Raw genomic sequence first — 16,419 nt, forward strand, 5'->3', positions numbered from 1 at the left:
AAAAACAGGAAAAAGGGAAGAGACGTTTCCACATAACTGGAGTTTGTTTTCGCTTTCCCAGATGTAAATTTGTTGCCCGAAATTCAACAGAGAAGAAATATTAAAGAAAATATCCAATCCTTGTAATTCAAAATTCCTATATCTTCCTCTGTGAAACCTCTGCTCAATGGTCAAGCCAGGTTCTTCTATACTATATGATATCAATCCAATTTTCTCTCTCTCTCTCTCTCAATAGCATATCCAATAGAAAGACAAGTTGTAATGATCAGGAATTCACAGACCAATCGTAGTCTTGGTACACAATGTTAATTGGCCCTCCATCACCCAATAGATGCATTAAAAGACCAGCCTTTGTTGCATCCAAGTAATTGATGATCCATTTCAGGATTTCTTTCTCTTGCCCAAAATCAGCACTGAACCTGTGTCGAAAAAATTAACTAATAATCCAATTAATTGAATGAGAGAAACAATCACATATTGTTTGAAGCTACTGTAATGGTTTTCCTAGTCAATAGTTTATATAAGCAGAAAAGAGATTAAAAATATCTTTAGAATAAGGCATGCTCTTATCACTCACCACTTAATGATCCGTGTGAGATGAACTGTCCTCTTTCCCAAGTCCACCTCCATTCTACTCCTTTGAAAGAAGTCTCTTGCAGCATACCGTAATTCAGGTTCAATCCCTTGGGGTGTGAAGAACCTTACTATAGGACTCGACCTTGTTCCATTGCAAAGTCCAAAATGAATTAATGGATTCACTTTAGGAAGAGCGATCTGCAATATAATATCACAAAAATAAGGCCTATGGAGCTTCCATTAACAGAGTTGTTTTGATGAGTAAATTATTTTTCTGCTTCGTTAAAATGTGTAGAAAAACAAGTTTAATGTTTTTGTATCCTTCCATCTGGATGAGTAAATAGAAAAATATGTTTCCGGATGGACATAAATACCTATTTGATTAACTTATAGTTCTCTCAGAAAGTAAACCGATGGAAATTCTTTACCTCTAAACGCCTGTCTCCGGTACCAAAGGGCTTGACCAAGGAGTAGGGTGCTCTCCGGTTGCTTCTGAGAATACCGTTCTTTATTGTATTGAGGGAATATGGATACCCTCCTACAATATACTGGAAGTCAGAAAAGAAAGATCTACTATCATTCACCCCTTCAGGACGCCCTATCCTAATTACAGCATGGATCACCATGGCATTATGCAAATTCAAAAAGAAGGCCAACTTCTCGTCAGATGACAATTCAAGGAGTTTTAACCTTTGAAGATCTTGAGTCAAATTTACATATCTGCACAAATGATAGAGAAGAATCCTTTAGAGAATTACCGTGCTTAAAAGATTTCGTTTATGCTGGCAGTTTCAGAAGCTAGGTATTTTGTTTTGATGGAATATGTATAAATAACGTAAATTCCAAGAGAATGAACAAATGCATCCTTAAATGGACTCAGCACAAAAATACAACAAATTCCTCCACAGTTTTTGTTCCCCTAGGGTTTTTTATGGACTCTTGGACGAACAAATCATATGATGCTTTGAACATGTCCCAATTAATTTGTTGAGAGGTGCGTGACATGATATAAGTTTACAGTCCACTTAAGGAACAGTGGAATTCCCTACTGAAGAGCTACTGGATCCTAAACAAACTGTTATGTCTTTTAAATGGTCATACTCAATGCCTCAACAATAAAAGGAAAAGAACGATTAAACTCTGCGCCATAGTCTCTCAACAAAATACAGACAAATTAAACAACAAGTAAAGAGCAAGCATCAGAATATAACTACTCAAAACCACATCCGAAATTAAGAAAACGAACACATCTTCATGCAAAAAAAAAACAAACTAACTCATCCTTAAAACACAGTTCCGTGGCTCTCGTACATTCTCCAACTAATAATATTGCTTGATACATCCAAGAAATACTGTTTAAAATGAAAGGGCTTCTTGCATAGATGATGATACCACATTAGTTCGCAGTAACCACATGATTCACAGAGACTATATGGTATTCCCATTTATGATACAATTCTATATTTGTATTGTTTAATTTTCACTAGAAGTTCTGAAACATTAGTGCAATTATTGTAATATGCACTTAACACACCGACATACATATATGTGTGTGTGACTGTGTGAGTGTATTTAGTTATTCCTATATGTATGCCAAAGAAGAGGGGAAAGAGTCTTAGAATCAAGTGAAATTCTCCCCCCACTCATGAAGATGGTCCCTCCACGTAATTAATTGATTTTCCTATCATATCAATTATCACATTAAAAAGGAAAAAAAGAAAAGAATCTTTCACACTTATTTTTGCAGCCTAGTAGATGTCCATGACCTCATCTATAATCCATGAACAGATTAAACAGCATTTATATCAATAAATTTTAGTTCACTTTCCATAAATACACAGCAATGGCGATCTATTTCGCCATTTTCAACTGATAAATTTAAAATAATATTTCTGTTCCTAGGACTAATCCTACCAACCCTCACTGCACTGAACACCAAAGCAAAAATGAACTCATCGACTGCCCTCTTAACAATCTTAGTTGTTCCATTAGATCCATTTGAATGAAAAGGTTTCAAGACACCAGAACGTAATTGGTTCTTCTTCGAGAGGTGACCAACTGTGCCAATTCAAATTTGCTAACAGAAATTTTTGCTGCTTACAGTAGATCAAGTTTAAAAGCTCAAAATTAAAAATAGAACTAAGATGATCAAATATTTCTCATTTGGTCAGAACTCAGAACTGTCTAATGGAATAAAGGAATAAAAAGGAAGCGTACGAAGAGTATGAATTGAGATCATACCTTCGGAATTCCTCGCTCTTGCTGATGCTTGTATAATCGACATGGCACCTGTTGTCAGAGGCGTAGGACTCAAGTATGGCAGCCATTATTTTGGTGAGACTTTGACCAACCATAGATGCTGGCTTGGGCTCACTATCATTAGTAAATCCTCGGAAATTGTAGCATTTGGGAATAAACGGTTCATGCTCTAGGAAACGGTAAAAATGGTTTCCATCTTCAAAATCATTCTGCCTATTGACATGAAAGTTGAAACATAACATAAGAAAAAAAAGAACTTGTAAACTTTAAGAAACCAAACCAACAACCATATAGGTTCATATATCCTGAGACTTACCCAAATACATGATGGATGAAGTGCTTCCTTGCTATCTGCTTTCCAATATCAACGGCCTACAGGAGTTGTCATACAAAGTAATATCATCATTTATAAAAGAACTTCGTTCAAGATCCAAACATTTCAAATTGTATTTTGTACAATCGGATGATTCAGAAGATCCCAGTATTCATAGTGAAACACAGTTCAACAGCACGAATACTGTTGGATACGGAAGCTATGAAAAAATGATACTACACGCAAATCACCTCCCAAAACTAAAATAACTTCAACTTTTGAAAAAATAAGTACTGGGAAACAAAATTAATTTCAAAATCTGAACTACAGTCTACCTTAACTTGAACTCACTAAATTTAGCAGTCCAGCATATGTTTTCTGTTGTACTCAATGGTCACCTAAAATTGTACAGAATCTTCTAGTTCAGCTACTAGTTTGCTAAGATCCCATCTAATCTGGTTTGACTTTTCAATCGGTTTGGCAATAGATGTTCACTATATTATGTTTGATCACTATGATTAAATAAAGAAATACGGGAAATGTTTATGATGCCAAAGAAAATCCAGAATGACGATAATAAAGATATTAAACAAATGTCTAAGAGTTTAGTGCATTTTTCATTTTCATATTATATGGAATTCCTTTAATCGGTGATTGTCATGCTCAGGAGAAAAGGGAAAACAAAAAAGGCTTCTTTCTCCAAACCCAGGGAAAAGAATTTAAAACATAAAAGGAGTGAGTTTTGAATGAAAATCAGAATTTTGGACAATAGCAGTTTTATAATGAAAAGAACATGTAGAAAAATTCTTAGAAGGGTTGTGATGAACTAATTACAACCTAAGTGTTTACATCATGCAATATAGATCTGGAAACTCATTAATTATTTACTTCAAATAAAAAAACTACTCCAAGTGGAAATTCTTGCAATTCATTATAAATGAAAAGGAAAAACAAAGTTTAACAAATGGGGCCCGAAAGAAGGAAAAAAAAATTGCCAAGTCATAACTGTACGGGTTCACTTTTTTTACAAGACGAAAGTTGAAGGGCAACCAACTATTGAAATTGTTCTCATGATAACAAGTCCAGGACTCAAAACAGATGGATATTCGTGGTTTCAGACTTCTTAAAGAATCAGTGTAGCTCGCAGGGTTTGGTAACAAAAGCAGGGAAGTCCACGGTATTTGGTCAACTTGTGGGCACAATTTTGCTGTTAGTTTATTAACCAAATGCAGTTGTTGTCAGATTCCTCAGAGAAAAAAAATCAAGGGGAGTCATGTCCTAAATGAATAAATGATCAAATCCTAAAGTGGACCCAATAATAGACCACACTGCAATGGACACCCACAAACTACCATTATCATTTCCATCATTCTTGGTTAATGATTCCACCCAACTAACTACACAATTCAATGACGTTTATTACGCTTAACAGGACTTCTTTTACACAAAAGTTCACTTTGTGTTTGTCTGCCCTGTCTTCTTCTGAGTTAATCTGGAATACAATAAACGGATTATAATTTCCTTATGTATTTCTAGGGAGACTGCCATCATTAGTGTTTTGCCATAGAAAGCAAGCGAAATTGAGATTTGAGACTCTTTTATATTTCTAATTTTTTAATTATTATTACCACTTCATAATTTATATTGATTATTCTATTCGAAACATAAAGTCAATAGAGTCAGCAATTTTGGTCAACGATGCAAGTCTAAGGTCAAATATTTTATTGGTGATAAAATGTGGAGTACGTTTTCTTTTTGCGACACAGGTAATCAAGCAAACTGACATATTGAAACAACAGTAAAATTCGTACCTTCCGCCTGCCACAGTCCAGGTGATGAATCAGCACCTCCACAAGCTCAGCCCCTGCGAAGCAATTCTTGACGATCTTCATCTTCATCAGACGGTCCTGGATGGGTAATTTCTGACGCAATACCCTCACGATCGCCACCATCTCGTCCGCTGACTCCTCATCCGGATCATCAAACCCGTACACAGGCGGTGCAGGGGCACTGTCCGGACATTTCTTCTCTAACATTTCTCTCAACCTATGCTCAAAAACCCCGCTGTCCCTCAAGGAATTCAACGCCACAAGACCTCCAAACAGCTTCTCGTTGAAGAAAATCTGCGGCACCTGTGAATTGCCTTTCCTGTCAATCAACTCTTTCTCTCTCTGAGGATAAACGTCGACGTTGATTTCAACGAACTTCAATCCTCTCTCCCTGAAAAACGTGCGAACTGCGGTGCAGTCTCTACAGTTGGATCTTGAGAAGAAGCTTATGCGACCTTTCAGCTTTTCGTCTTCCTTGTTGAGCTTGACGATTACTTTGAGTCCGGAGATGTTGAACTCTGTCACTTCCGAGTCCACCGAGTTCATTTTCGAATCGTCAAAGTCACCGCTATCTTTAAGAGACGACAAACGCTTCGCGATCGCCGCGGATATGCTATTGCTTCTCTCTCGTATAAACTTCCCGATCGCCGGCATGTCGACGTTGAAATTCTCCGTCAAGGATTGCGATCGTATCAACTTGTTCGAATCGTCTTCGTTATACGGAAGCGGTGTGGTTGAGATGGATACGCCGGGTGGTGCCTCTGGCTTCGGGAGCTGCACAAGAGGCTGCTCAATCCCTTCATGCCCCCTGATGTCTTTCTCAACGGTTATGTCATGATTCTCGCGAATCTCGGGGGCGAAATTTTCTATTTCCAGCAGTCGTTTCGTTTCCGAATCGTTAACAACGATATCTTCTACTTCGCTCTTCTCCATCTCGATTTCCGATAACTCTTCCTCTTCTCGTTTCAAAAGGTCTTCCGGCGCTTGAAAAACACCATTATCAGAGTCTTGAATATCTTCATCTACACGATTCTCGCCGTTTGAAATTTGAGAATCGGAATGCAAATAGTGAACGTATCCATTCGAAATTTGCTCAAGCTTCCCGTTGATTTTATTCCCGGCCACAACTTCATTCTCCGGCGTGTTCCCTTTCTCACTGTCGACGGCGTGTTCTCCGTTGGATAAGCCCATTGATTGAATTTAAAAAGAGAGATTACTTTAAAAAGACAAAGATGCCATGGGAGGACGACAAACCGGAAAGCGAAGAAAGCAATGGAAAGGAGATGGTCGAGACTCAAGAGAGAAACGAAGAAACCGGAGGGGTTTTATGGAGGAGATTATGAGAGGTTTAACCGAAGAAATGACAAGAGGAAGTGGTCAACAACGTGAGGACATGACATGAAGGCTCGGTCAACAGCTCAGCTCAACCGGCGAAACCGAACACAGTAGTGTGACGCCGGCCCGTGAAGATATTTTTGGCCCCACCTTGCACGTTATTTTAAGTGAATAGTGAAGGGCTTTAATGTAAATAAGAATCAAATAGCGCTAATATAGGACTCAAGAGTTAAGTAAATTTACCCAACTAGGCTGAGTCGAAATTGATTTTAAAAAAGTCAATGCAATCCACTAACGATTGTGATGATTCGGGTGGATGGATATAAGTGGGCTTGAATAAGTTGATCTTTGGTAAAAAGGTTTTTTTTTTTCCGTCCTTCAATTAGTTATGCGAGTTTCATTTTCGTCCATAAACTTTTTTTCCTCTCATTTTCATCACTCAACTATTGGAAAGTACCATTTTCATCATTCAAGTGAGATTGGGATCGGGAAATGCTTGTGTGGCACCTAAGTGGTACGCCGGAAAAATATGATCTGACGAACAACAAGACGCCACGTTAGATTTTTCCATCGCCAGATTTATTCGAGGGACAAACAAGGTATTTTCTCATAGTTGGGGATGAAAGAAGGAGAAAAAAAAAAAAGAGCTAAGAAACGAAAAGAAACCCGATCAATAGTTGAGGGATGCAATTTATCATTTTGCGGTTGATTTTTAGCTCTTAAGCATGACGATAGATGATGTATTTGATTCAGTGTTATTAATATCGAACACTGTCAACTAACCATAAAAGTAACGGCGTATGTAAGGGCACTACCTTAGGTTGTAGTCTCTCAAAATTTTGGTAAAAATAATTATGTACTTATACATTTAAGAAATTAATCCCAACATATTGGAGAAAGATCTTCGTCTTCCGATTATATTAGGCTTCTTATGTGGATAAAGCTGGGCTTTCACCTTGCCTTCCATCAAATCCTTACTTGGGCCATATTGAAATGGGTATGCATGTTCTTTAGTTTCTCATTATAAAAACATCCCAGCTTTTCTACATCTAAGGGTGCGTTTGGTAAGAGGGTAAGAATTTGGGGGTATAATTTGTTACTCATGTAAATGTTACAAGGGTAATAATAATTATGGAGAATAAGTGTTACCCTTGTTTGGTAAAGAAGGGTAAAATTTACCCAAGTATTCATTACTCTTGTTTGTTACGACTATACATTACTGGTGTAATACCATTACCCTTGTTTGTTATTATTGTAATGAACCAAACTAGAAAAAAGTGAGATTATGTTTTTTATTGTTACGACTATCATGTACCAAAAATTTAAAAATATAGATACATATGCATATATATACACACACAGCCAGACATATATATATATATATATATATAATAACAATTGTTAACAATTTCAACAAAATAATCTCATAACATTCAAATCCATGACAAAGACGTAACACAAGAGTGGGGGTCATCATTTGGCCCGCGGGCCTAGATCCGAGCTCGGCCCTGCCCGACCCCTTGGGCGGGCATGGGCTCCATTTTTTGGGTCAGCCCAACCCGAAGCCAGACACCTCAGGCCAATTTTGGCTCAGCCCGAGCCCGACCCAAGCCCGACATTATTTATTTATATATATATATATAATATGTATATGTATATATTTATATTTATATTTATATATATATATAATATGTATGTATATATATAATACACACACATACACAGACAGTGCATGCACTGTCTGTGTATATGTATATATGTATGTGTATTATATATATATATGTATATATATACACAGACAGTGCATATGTATATATTTATATGTGTGTGTCTATGTATATGTATATGCATATATATATGTGTGTATGTATATGTGTATATATATATATATGTATATATATACACAGACAGTGCATATGTGTGTGTATGTATATATATGTGTGTGTGTATATACACACAGACAGTGCATATGTGAGTGTGTGTGTGTATATATATGTGTGTGTATGTGTGTGTATATATAAATATATATAATATATAATATATACGTGTATATATATACATATATATAATATATAATATATATGTGTATATATGACTTATGAGCTTTTAAAATTTTTTATTTAAAAGGATAATAGGTTGGAGTAAACTTCTCATTACTTTTTATTACCCAGGTCCCCCCACTAGTAAACGTTATGTGTAAAAAATAAGCTCAATTACTAAAATTTATTACAGGAGTAAAAGTTATACTGACATAACAAACATAAATAAACTTAAAATTTAATTACCCTTGTAACTATTACACCCCATTACCCTCGTACCAAAAGCACCATAAATGATATTTTGTTTATTTTTTATATTGTCTAAATCTGTGTTAGTAACCAACATAGTTCATACAAAGCTTGTATATATTCAAAGACCATAGCCGTTGTACATTTCAAGTTGAATAACATGATAGTTCAATTGCAAAACTATGTCCGTATTGTTTCGTAAGTTCGTCTCAAGACTCTCAACTATCGGTAAACCTAAATGTCTAATCAGTTAATCTTAATAACATGTGATGTCAATTAAATAGATGTAATGTTATAAATAGCCCTAAAAAAATTTCCAGGGGTGTTGCCTTCGGACCCCTATAAACTTTTAACAGTCCCCCAATATCAAATCTTGACTCCGCCTTTGCGTAAAGGGATGTATTGGTCACTAGGCGTTGTTACGGTTCTAGTAAAATACCACTCCTGCAAGATATTTGGATAAACATGTAAAGTCAAAACGATTTTATGATCATTGAACTATGGCGATAAAACCGGACGGTTTTTCAAAATATTTTTTGAATTTTGAATTATTTATTATATATTGTTAATTTACGATGTGAAAGTTGATTTCTATATATATTCGATGTATTGTTCTGTATTAGATATGTGATGTGAACTTGATTTTCTAATTTCTTAAACTTTTAATGGATGATCATATGATATTATTACTGTATTTATTTTTAATATTAATATAATTTTACTTTTTTAATTAAATTTATAGCTCGATCGACACATTGGTTGAATTAGTGAACCAATGACTCATTCCCTCACCTGAAGCAATGTCTGACATGATTTTTATAACATTGATTTAATATCATCTTGAACGTGTCAAGCAGGCACACACTCAGCCATGGTCTATATTCGTGACCTGAGTGAATTTGGATTAATTTTTATGGTATTTTTTATTTGATAAATTTTATTTTCACACTATCTTGATAGGAATAATATGCTAAAGAATATTATTTTATGTAATATTCAAACTCGATTTATTTATTTGAATAAAATATATTAGCATTTAAAATGAGAAAAAACATATTGGCATCAGTGTCTTTTATTCTATATGATATATGAATTGGTGTGTAGAGTCTAAGCTCGCACACAAAAGATCAATTCATAAGTTCTTATCGAATATAAGTAAGTGATCACAACTAAGGCAGAATTGAACAAACCGTCGGCTTGGCTGTGGTGTGATATTTCAGTATACATTTCTTGGTTACGAAGAGCTGCAAAGCTTGAACTTACTATACCAGCACAATCGGAGTGTGTTGATCAAGACTACGTGTGAGTCAATTTTCCGAGTTTGACTATATGGAAAATTGTACACTCACACACGTTATAGAATTGTTCATATTTTTAATCTATTAAAGATTATTAGTGCATGTGCATTTAATGTACGAGACTTTGATTTACTAAAGGGTGAGGTCTTTTTGTACAGGCCAACAAACACCAAGTGAGTTGGGTCACCACATTACATGTACGATGAAAAATAATTTGTTAATAAAATTCATGTCCAATTATGTATTGATGATACCCTCTTGAGAATGCTTATAGGATTTGAGATTGTGTCAAAACCCTGCAGGTGGATTTTAATTAATTCGACACATTCAAATAAGTTAAGCGGTAAGTTCAAGGAAATATTTAAAAATGTCAATTAAATATTATATGTCCGTGACATATTTAATTGGCGGGTATCTGTAACTTAACGTGAGGAATTTTATGAACAAGTAAAACGAAAGGCTCAGATTTAATTTGAGATAAAACAGCAAGTGCAATTATAATATTTTAGTGAAATATATTATAATTTATGAATTATAATTATGTACATGGGTTTGGGCTGATAATTAAAATTCATAGAAAGTCCATGTTTTATTTTTCCTAGTTGGTCTCCACTGTAGCTCAAAAGCCCAATACTAAAAGATACAGGAAAACCAAAACGGACTGAAATTAAGAGAGGGAGAGGGATAGGCGCCGACCCATCTAGGGAGAAAACCCTATTTGTGGCCTAACCCTATAAGTACATGTGTTTTTTTAACACAAGCTTTGAGACACCAGTTGAACTCTCTACTCTCTAATCGTTCCCACTAGTTTTGGTTTGTGTTCTTCAAGTTTTTTGAGAAAAAAGACCACCCTCTCAATCCAAGTTTGGGAATTGGTGCATACGGTGGAAGATCCGCAGGTATGAGCTTAGTAACAAACTCGCTGACTTCATCTTTCGTTCCTGATTATTGGAGATCAAATCAGAGAGATCTCAAGGTAAATGATCTACTTGCAATTAATTGATATATAGTTTATGCTATGGTGATTAGTATTTGATAAGAAATTTTTGAAACTTGTCTAGTTATCGTTTATGTCTATGAGATCCTTATACGCTTCCGCGAGTTGCATGTTTTCAACACATCTAACTACCAAGTTTACACCACCTACTCCAACCGTAGAAATTTACCCCCAAAATTTAATAAATAGACCAAAGTGTCATTTACTTGTAAAATATGAAGTTGTCAAAGTTTACACCACTAATAAACAAAATCCACAACCCTCCACCGAGTTCAAGAAGATCTAGCCAACACATACATTATTTGTGTTTATCATATGCATCTAATTCCTAAGTGAAGAAAATTATAATCGTCAAATTAAAGTCTGTGATCTGCACATCCACTTGATTGATAAGTCTCGGATCTAAGGCTATTTATACAACTATATTTGACAACGAAGTCTGATAGAACACTTACAACATTGATGTTCATGGAAGATCCAGGTCCTGCAGGAAAAAATTGGCAACATAATTAGATTGCTTGATCTACTTTAAGAAATTAAAGCATTTAACTACGAAAGTGCAACAGGATCATCCCAATGTACCAATCTCAAGATCATGCCAAGGATCTGCAGCCACAGATCTCCTTCGCAAAGATGAGAAGATTCTTTACTAAATTGTTGTGTAAATTTAGTATTTTCTAATTCAATATGTAAATATCTATTAATTTTTTATTTTTAGTAAAGGGTTTATATGTCATTATAAATAGGAATATATGTGTAAAAGAAAAAACTTTTAAAAACTTATTATTTTGATGGTGTACAAATAAAATTTCTCTTTTTATTTTAGTTACAACACAAAGAAGACCGATGTTTTCCATTTCTCGTTTTTCGGGAAAAAATTGAAAATAAGGTGACAAATAATTATTTGACTTGGTGGTACAATATAGCAAAAGCAAATTTGGAATCAATTTATTTAATCATAAATTATGGAAAGATATAAATGATGCAATTTTGAATGGTGACATATTTGCTCGAATTCTGTCTCAAGACCTCCAGTAGTGTGCCATTTCTGAGTAAAAAAACCCAGCAACTCCATGAACAGCGAAACAACCACCACTCAAACTGCAGGGTAAACAGCTTTCTCGGAGAAGTGAAAGCCCATCCGTTCTAAATTCTTGGTGTAGCTGCAGTTCATAACCATATTCTATTGTAGGTTGTTTAAGCAGAAAAGGAATAAGAAATGAGAGACAAAGTTGATGGGTAGTCGAGGTTCTCTTAAATTAATAATATCAACTCCAAATAAGGTTGTATTCACTCTTGATTCAGACTCAATGCAAAAAAAAATGCTAATTTAAGCACTCGGGAGAATGTTCAAACTCAATATCCATTGAGGGCTAAAGCTTCGTGCAGATAAAAGAGGAATTCTAACATCATATATATGAGCTAATTAACCGAACCAGTGGTGGTTGGCCTGTGATAGACACGCCTCATTATTTCAAGTTGAATAGATGAACAAAACAACATTTTTTTCGTAAGCTGAACAAAACAATTCAAATAGGAAAGGAATTGAAAAACGAATACAAAGCAAACTACACAAATAAAGATTGGAACTTACAGCCCAACAAACACTTTGAAGGAATTATATATCCCCAGTAAGTGTTCCAATCATAACAATCTGAAGAGGGAGGCCACGGGTAAAAAGACCCCACAATCTAAGCTTCTTCACATCCTGCAGTAGGTAATGCCCAAGAAATCAATGGAGTTCAAATCATAGGAAAAGAAATACATAAATCCATACATATATAGCTATATAGAAAACAGAAATGTGAAATAAACACTCACATTACCAATAGTTGCTCCCTTGGCATTGTTGAGGAAAAGACACAAGATTATCAGCAAGGTGTGAGACAATAGCACACAGAACTCCAGCAACATATCTGTCATCAAAACTCACACCAAGCTGCAGACTCTTAAAGCACTGATTTAACTAAGAAAGGATATGTATCTCTTCTTACTGTAACCCTCCATATTCTTATTGTAAGATTATCAACACACTCAACATACCATCACAATAAGACATATCAAAGACCAAGGCATAATGAGATTTCAGAGAGAACCGCAGCAACAATACTTCCTGTACTTACTTACACTAAGAGAACATTACAGACCTAAAAGGCCAAGCAAAAGAAACGACATGATTTTGACAAGAACTAAAATGACATAGTTTAATGAAAGACAGATTAAAAGGAGAAAAGGCATTAGCTTCAACACTCCCTCCTGATGCTATTTCACTCCCACACCAAGTTTAGCCCTTGAGGCAACAAATTTGAGTTTCTGGAGACCCTTAGTAAAGCAGTTTGCCAATTGATCTTCACTTGCACAATGAGATAGAGATATGACTTTGTTGTTCACAGCTTCTCGCAAAACATGATATTTAATACCAATGTGCTTGCTACGGCTATGGAAAACATGATGTTTAGACATATAGATGGCAGACCTACTGTCACAAAGAATATTGGTAGGCCCTTTCTGTTTTTCACCAAGATCTTCAAAAACATACCTGAGCCAAGCAGTATGATTTGCGGCCAGAGCTCCAGCCACATATTCAGCTTCAGCTGTGGACTGAGCTGTAGTTTTTTGTTTCCTTGAGAGCCAAGTAAAAGCTCCAGAGCCAAGATTAAAAACATATACAGCTGTACTTTCAAAATCATCAGGAGATCCTCCATAATAACTGTCAGAATAGCCTTGGAAAGTAGCCCCAGGTTTGTGATAATAATGGATTCCATAACCTAGAGTACCTTGTAGATATTTAAACACTCTCTTAACTCCACTGAGATAAGTCTGACTAGGAGCTTGCATGAATTGTGAGAGAAGATTTATAGCAAACTGTATGTTAGGACGAGTAGAGGATAAATAGAGAAGGCTCCCTATCATACATCTATAAAGACCAGGATTAGCTTTAGAAGACCCATCTTCTTTGTAAAACTTTTCATGAGATGCAACACGAGTAGCTACAGCCTTGCATTCCTCCATACTAAACCTGCTCAAAAGCTCTTGAGTATATTTGTGCTGACAGATAAAGACATGTCCTTCATGTTGGTTAACTTCAATACCTAGGAAGTATGTCATGAGCCCTAAATCATTCATTTCAAACTGATCCTTCACATTCTTCTTGAAATCTTTTATAAGCCCTTCATCATTTCCAGTTAGGACTAGATCATCAACATAAAGAGATACTATTAATTTACTCCCATTCCCTCATTCTTTAACATAGAGAGTAGATTCACTAGGACTTTTCTTGATCCCTTGACTGGTAAAATATTCATCCACTCTACTGTTTCAAGCTCTTGGAGCTTGCGCATTATTCAGCTTAAAAACTCGAGATTCTGAACCTTGTTTGATAAACCCTGGTGCCTGTTGCACAATGACTTGAAGGTAGCCATTCAAGAAGGCTGATTTTACATCAAGATGGTGCAATTTCCATTTTTTTGAGCTGCCAGAGCAATGATAAGTCTAACTGTTTATATGCGAGCCACATGAGCAAAAGTTTCTTTGTAATCCTTTCCAAATTGGTGAGAGTACCCTTTGGCCACTAGTCTGGCCTTATATTTCTGATCTGTATTATCATGATTTAACTTTGTTTTGTACACCCATTTCACACCTATAGCCTCCTTGCTTGCAGGAAGATCCATAACTACCATATTTCATTTTTCTCAATTTGATTTAACTCTTCTTCCATTGCCTCCAGCCAAACTCTATTCAGATTTTCAATGTTCAAATCAACATATATATATATATATATACACACTCCGGTAATAAAGAAAGTTTTACGCACTTCAATCTTCACTCGAGAATGACATCTTCTAACATCTTTCCTCCTCCGCGGGAATATGTAATGTGTCGGAAGTAAATACTCATCATTTGCCAGAAGGACAGTTATAGCATGCCTGCACAAAATACCCTTAAACTCAAAGTTCAAACAAGAACACCCAACGTTAAGTCCATCATACATCACAGTGAACATAACTTTCTTCTTGCCACATTCACCATTAAAAATGTCTTCGTATATAATGTATTGTGTGCCTAATTCAACGGTACACATTGATTTGATACCGTAATACATCACCCCACTCAATTCCTTCTGAAGCTCTAAAAACTTCACGTGGGTCACTATGTTTGGCATTTGCATTTGCATTTCATATTTTGTAACACACACTAACTTCTTGTTGGCTGAGTCAAAATCTGCCTAGCATTCCTTCTCAATTTTCTTCAGCAAAGCATTACTATATTGCTCGACAAGGGGCAAATGACATATCATACTTGTTAGTTAGGTATGTCTATCGAACGTAACGATATCACCAAATTCATGATAAGCTGCCCTGTTGCGCGGATCTGCCCAAAAAACGTTCCTTAAACGTTCATCATCATGTCCTCGACCACATCAATAAATTTTACTAAAGCCCATGCTAACGCATCTGCACTTGTCGAAAAAAACAAAGTAAGACATGTGTATAGCACAAACAAACGTGCAACATCTCTTACATCCTCGTCAGTATCACCCACCAAAGCATTGTCAATTGCTTGCTTTATGTTGGGCGATCTCATCATATCAATTCCATCAAACCTTCGATTCACAAATTCACAATCATCGGGCTTATTGCTTCGGCCTATCTTCAATGGAATATCTCTAGACACTACTCCAAATATCAAAGAAACATCATTCTCTGTAATGGTAACTCTCTTACCTCCAAGAATAAACGATCCACACTTATCGTTGTAGGTGCCAATAATGTCTTGTACGATCAAATCGTGTTTCTTGGTATTTAATTCCTTATGCTCCTCCTTCTTCAACACTTTGTACAAGTTCCAAAAAGATATCATTTGCTAAAACTTTCTGTGACTACTCTTCAATCGAACGCTTCTAAATAATGTCGCTATCCTTTGCAGATTAGATCGGTATTGTAATTTGGCCATACTAGAACAACAAATTTTAGTATTAACATTATGCAAAAACAATCGTGTATTATACAAACTGGTAATGTATTATACAATAAAATAAATCATTAAAGCCAAAAAGTAAACCAATTACATTATGCATATTGTACTATACCAATACATTCTTCAAAATACTAATTTATTATACACTAGGGGGAGGTTTTAATAAATTCAACCCACCCACCAATTGAAGTAAACCATTCAACCCAATTGCATCATTAATTACCTTACTTTACAGTAGTGTATTATACATTTTGCATCCACGAATTCAAACACTCACAAATCGACAGTGTATTTATATACCCAACAAAAATGGTAATGTAATCAAAGTTTTTAGCTACCTAAACCGAGCAACACAAACACATTCAAACACACAAATCTGCAGTCTAGTCATATTCCCACCCAACATGGTAGTGTAATATAAGTTTTGAGCTACCTCAACAATGGAAGTGCGAAAAAAAAATCAACAAATTTTTCTAAAGCCCATGGTAATGCATCAATAAATTTTATTAAAGCTCATGGTAACGCATCTGCTCTTGTCGAAAAGAAT

The 16,419-nt window shown here is 35.5% G+C and overlaps 1 protein-coding gene across 2 annotated transcripts; it reads right to left on the reverse strand.

Annotated features, from left to right (window-relative positions):
- On the reverse strand, positions 1–6,476 carry LOC119989280. 2 transcript variants are annotated; one of them, XM_038834713.1, is made up of 6 exons: positions 4,960–6,474; positions 3,152–3,207; positions 2,818–3,048; positions 1,005–1,296; positions 578–774; positions 1–419 (listed from the first exon to the last, which is right to left on the reverse strand). In XM_038834713.1, exons 1-6 carry the CDS (start codon positions 6,166–6,168, stop codon positions 266–268), a joined length of 2,139 nt encoding a protein of 712 aa, XP_038690641.1. In that variant the 5' UTR covers positions 6,169–6,474; the 3' UTR covers positions 1–265. The 2 variants fall into 2 exon arrangements, with proteins under 2 accessions (XP_038690641.1, XP_038690649.1); XM_038834721.1 differs by having other exon boundaries at positions 301–437; positions 4,960–6,476.
- Positions 6,477–16,419: the final 9,943 nt, after the last annotated feature.

Source organism: Tripterygium wilfordii, chromosome 3 (assembly GCF_013401445.1).
Source record: "Tripterygium wilfordii isolate XIE 37 chromosome 3, ASM1340144v1, whole genome shotgun sequence".
Lineage (NCBI taxonomy): Eukaryota > Viridiplantae > Streptophyta > Magnoliopsida > Celastrales > Celastraceae > Tripterygium > Tripterygium wilfordii.

Excerpts from the sequence above, each read along its gene's own strand:
- LOC119989280 (XM_038834713.1), bottom strand. The coding sequence starts at position 6,168 with ATGGGCTTATCCAACGGAGAACACGCCGTCGACAGTGAGAAAGGGAAC. Across the intron at positions 3,049-3,151 it reads TTCATCCATCATGTATTTGG|GCAGAATGATTTTGAAGATG; the intron begins GTAAGTCTCAGG and ends TCATGTCAATAG. Across the intron at positions 775-1,004 it reads CCGGAGACAGGCGTTTAGAG|ATCGCTCTTCCTAAAGTGAA; the intron begins GTAAAGAATTTC and ends ATTATATTGCAG.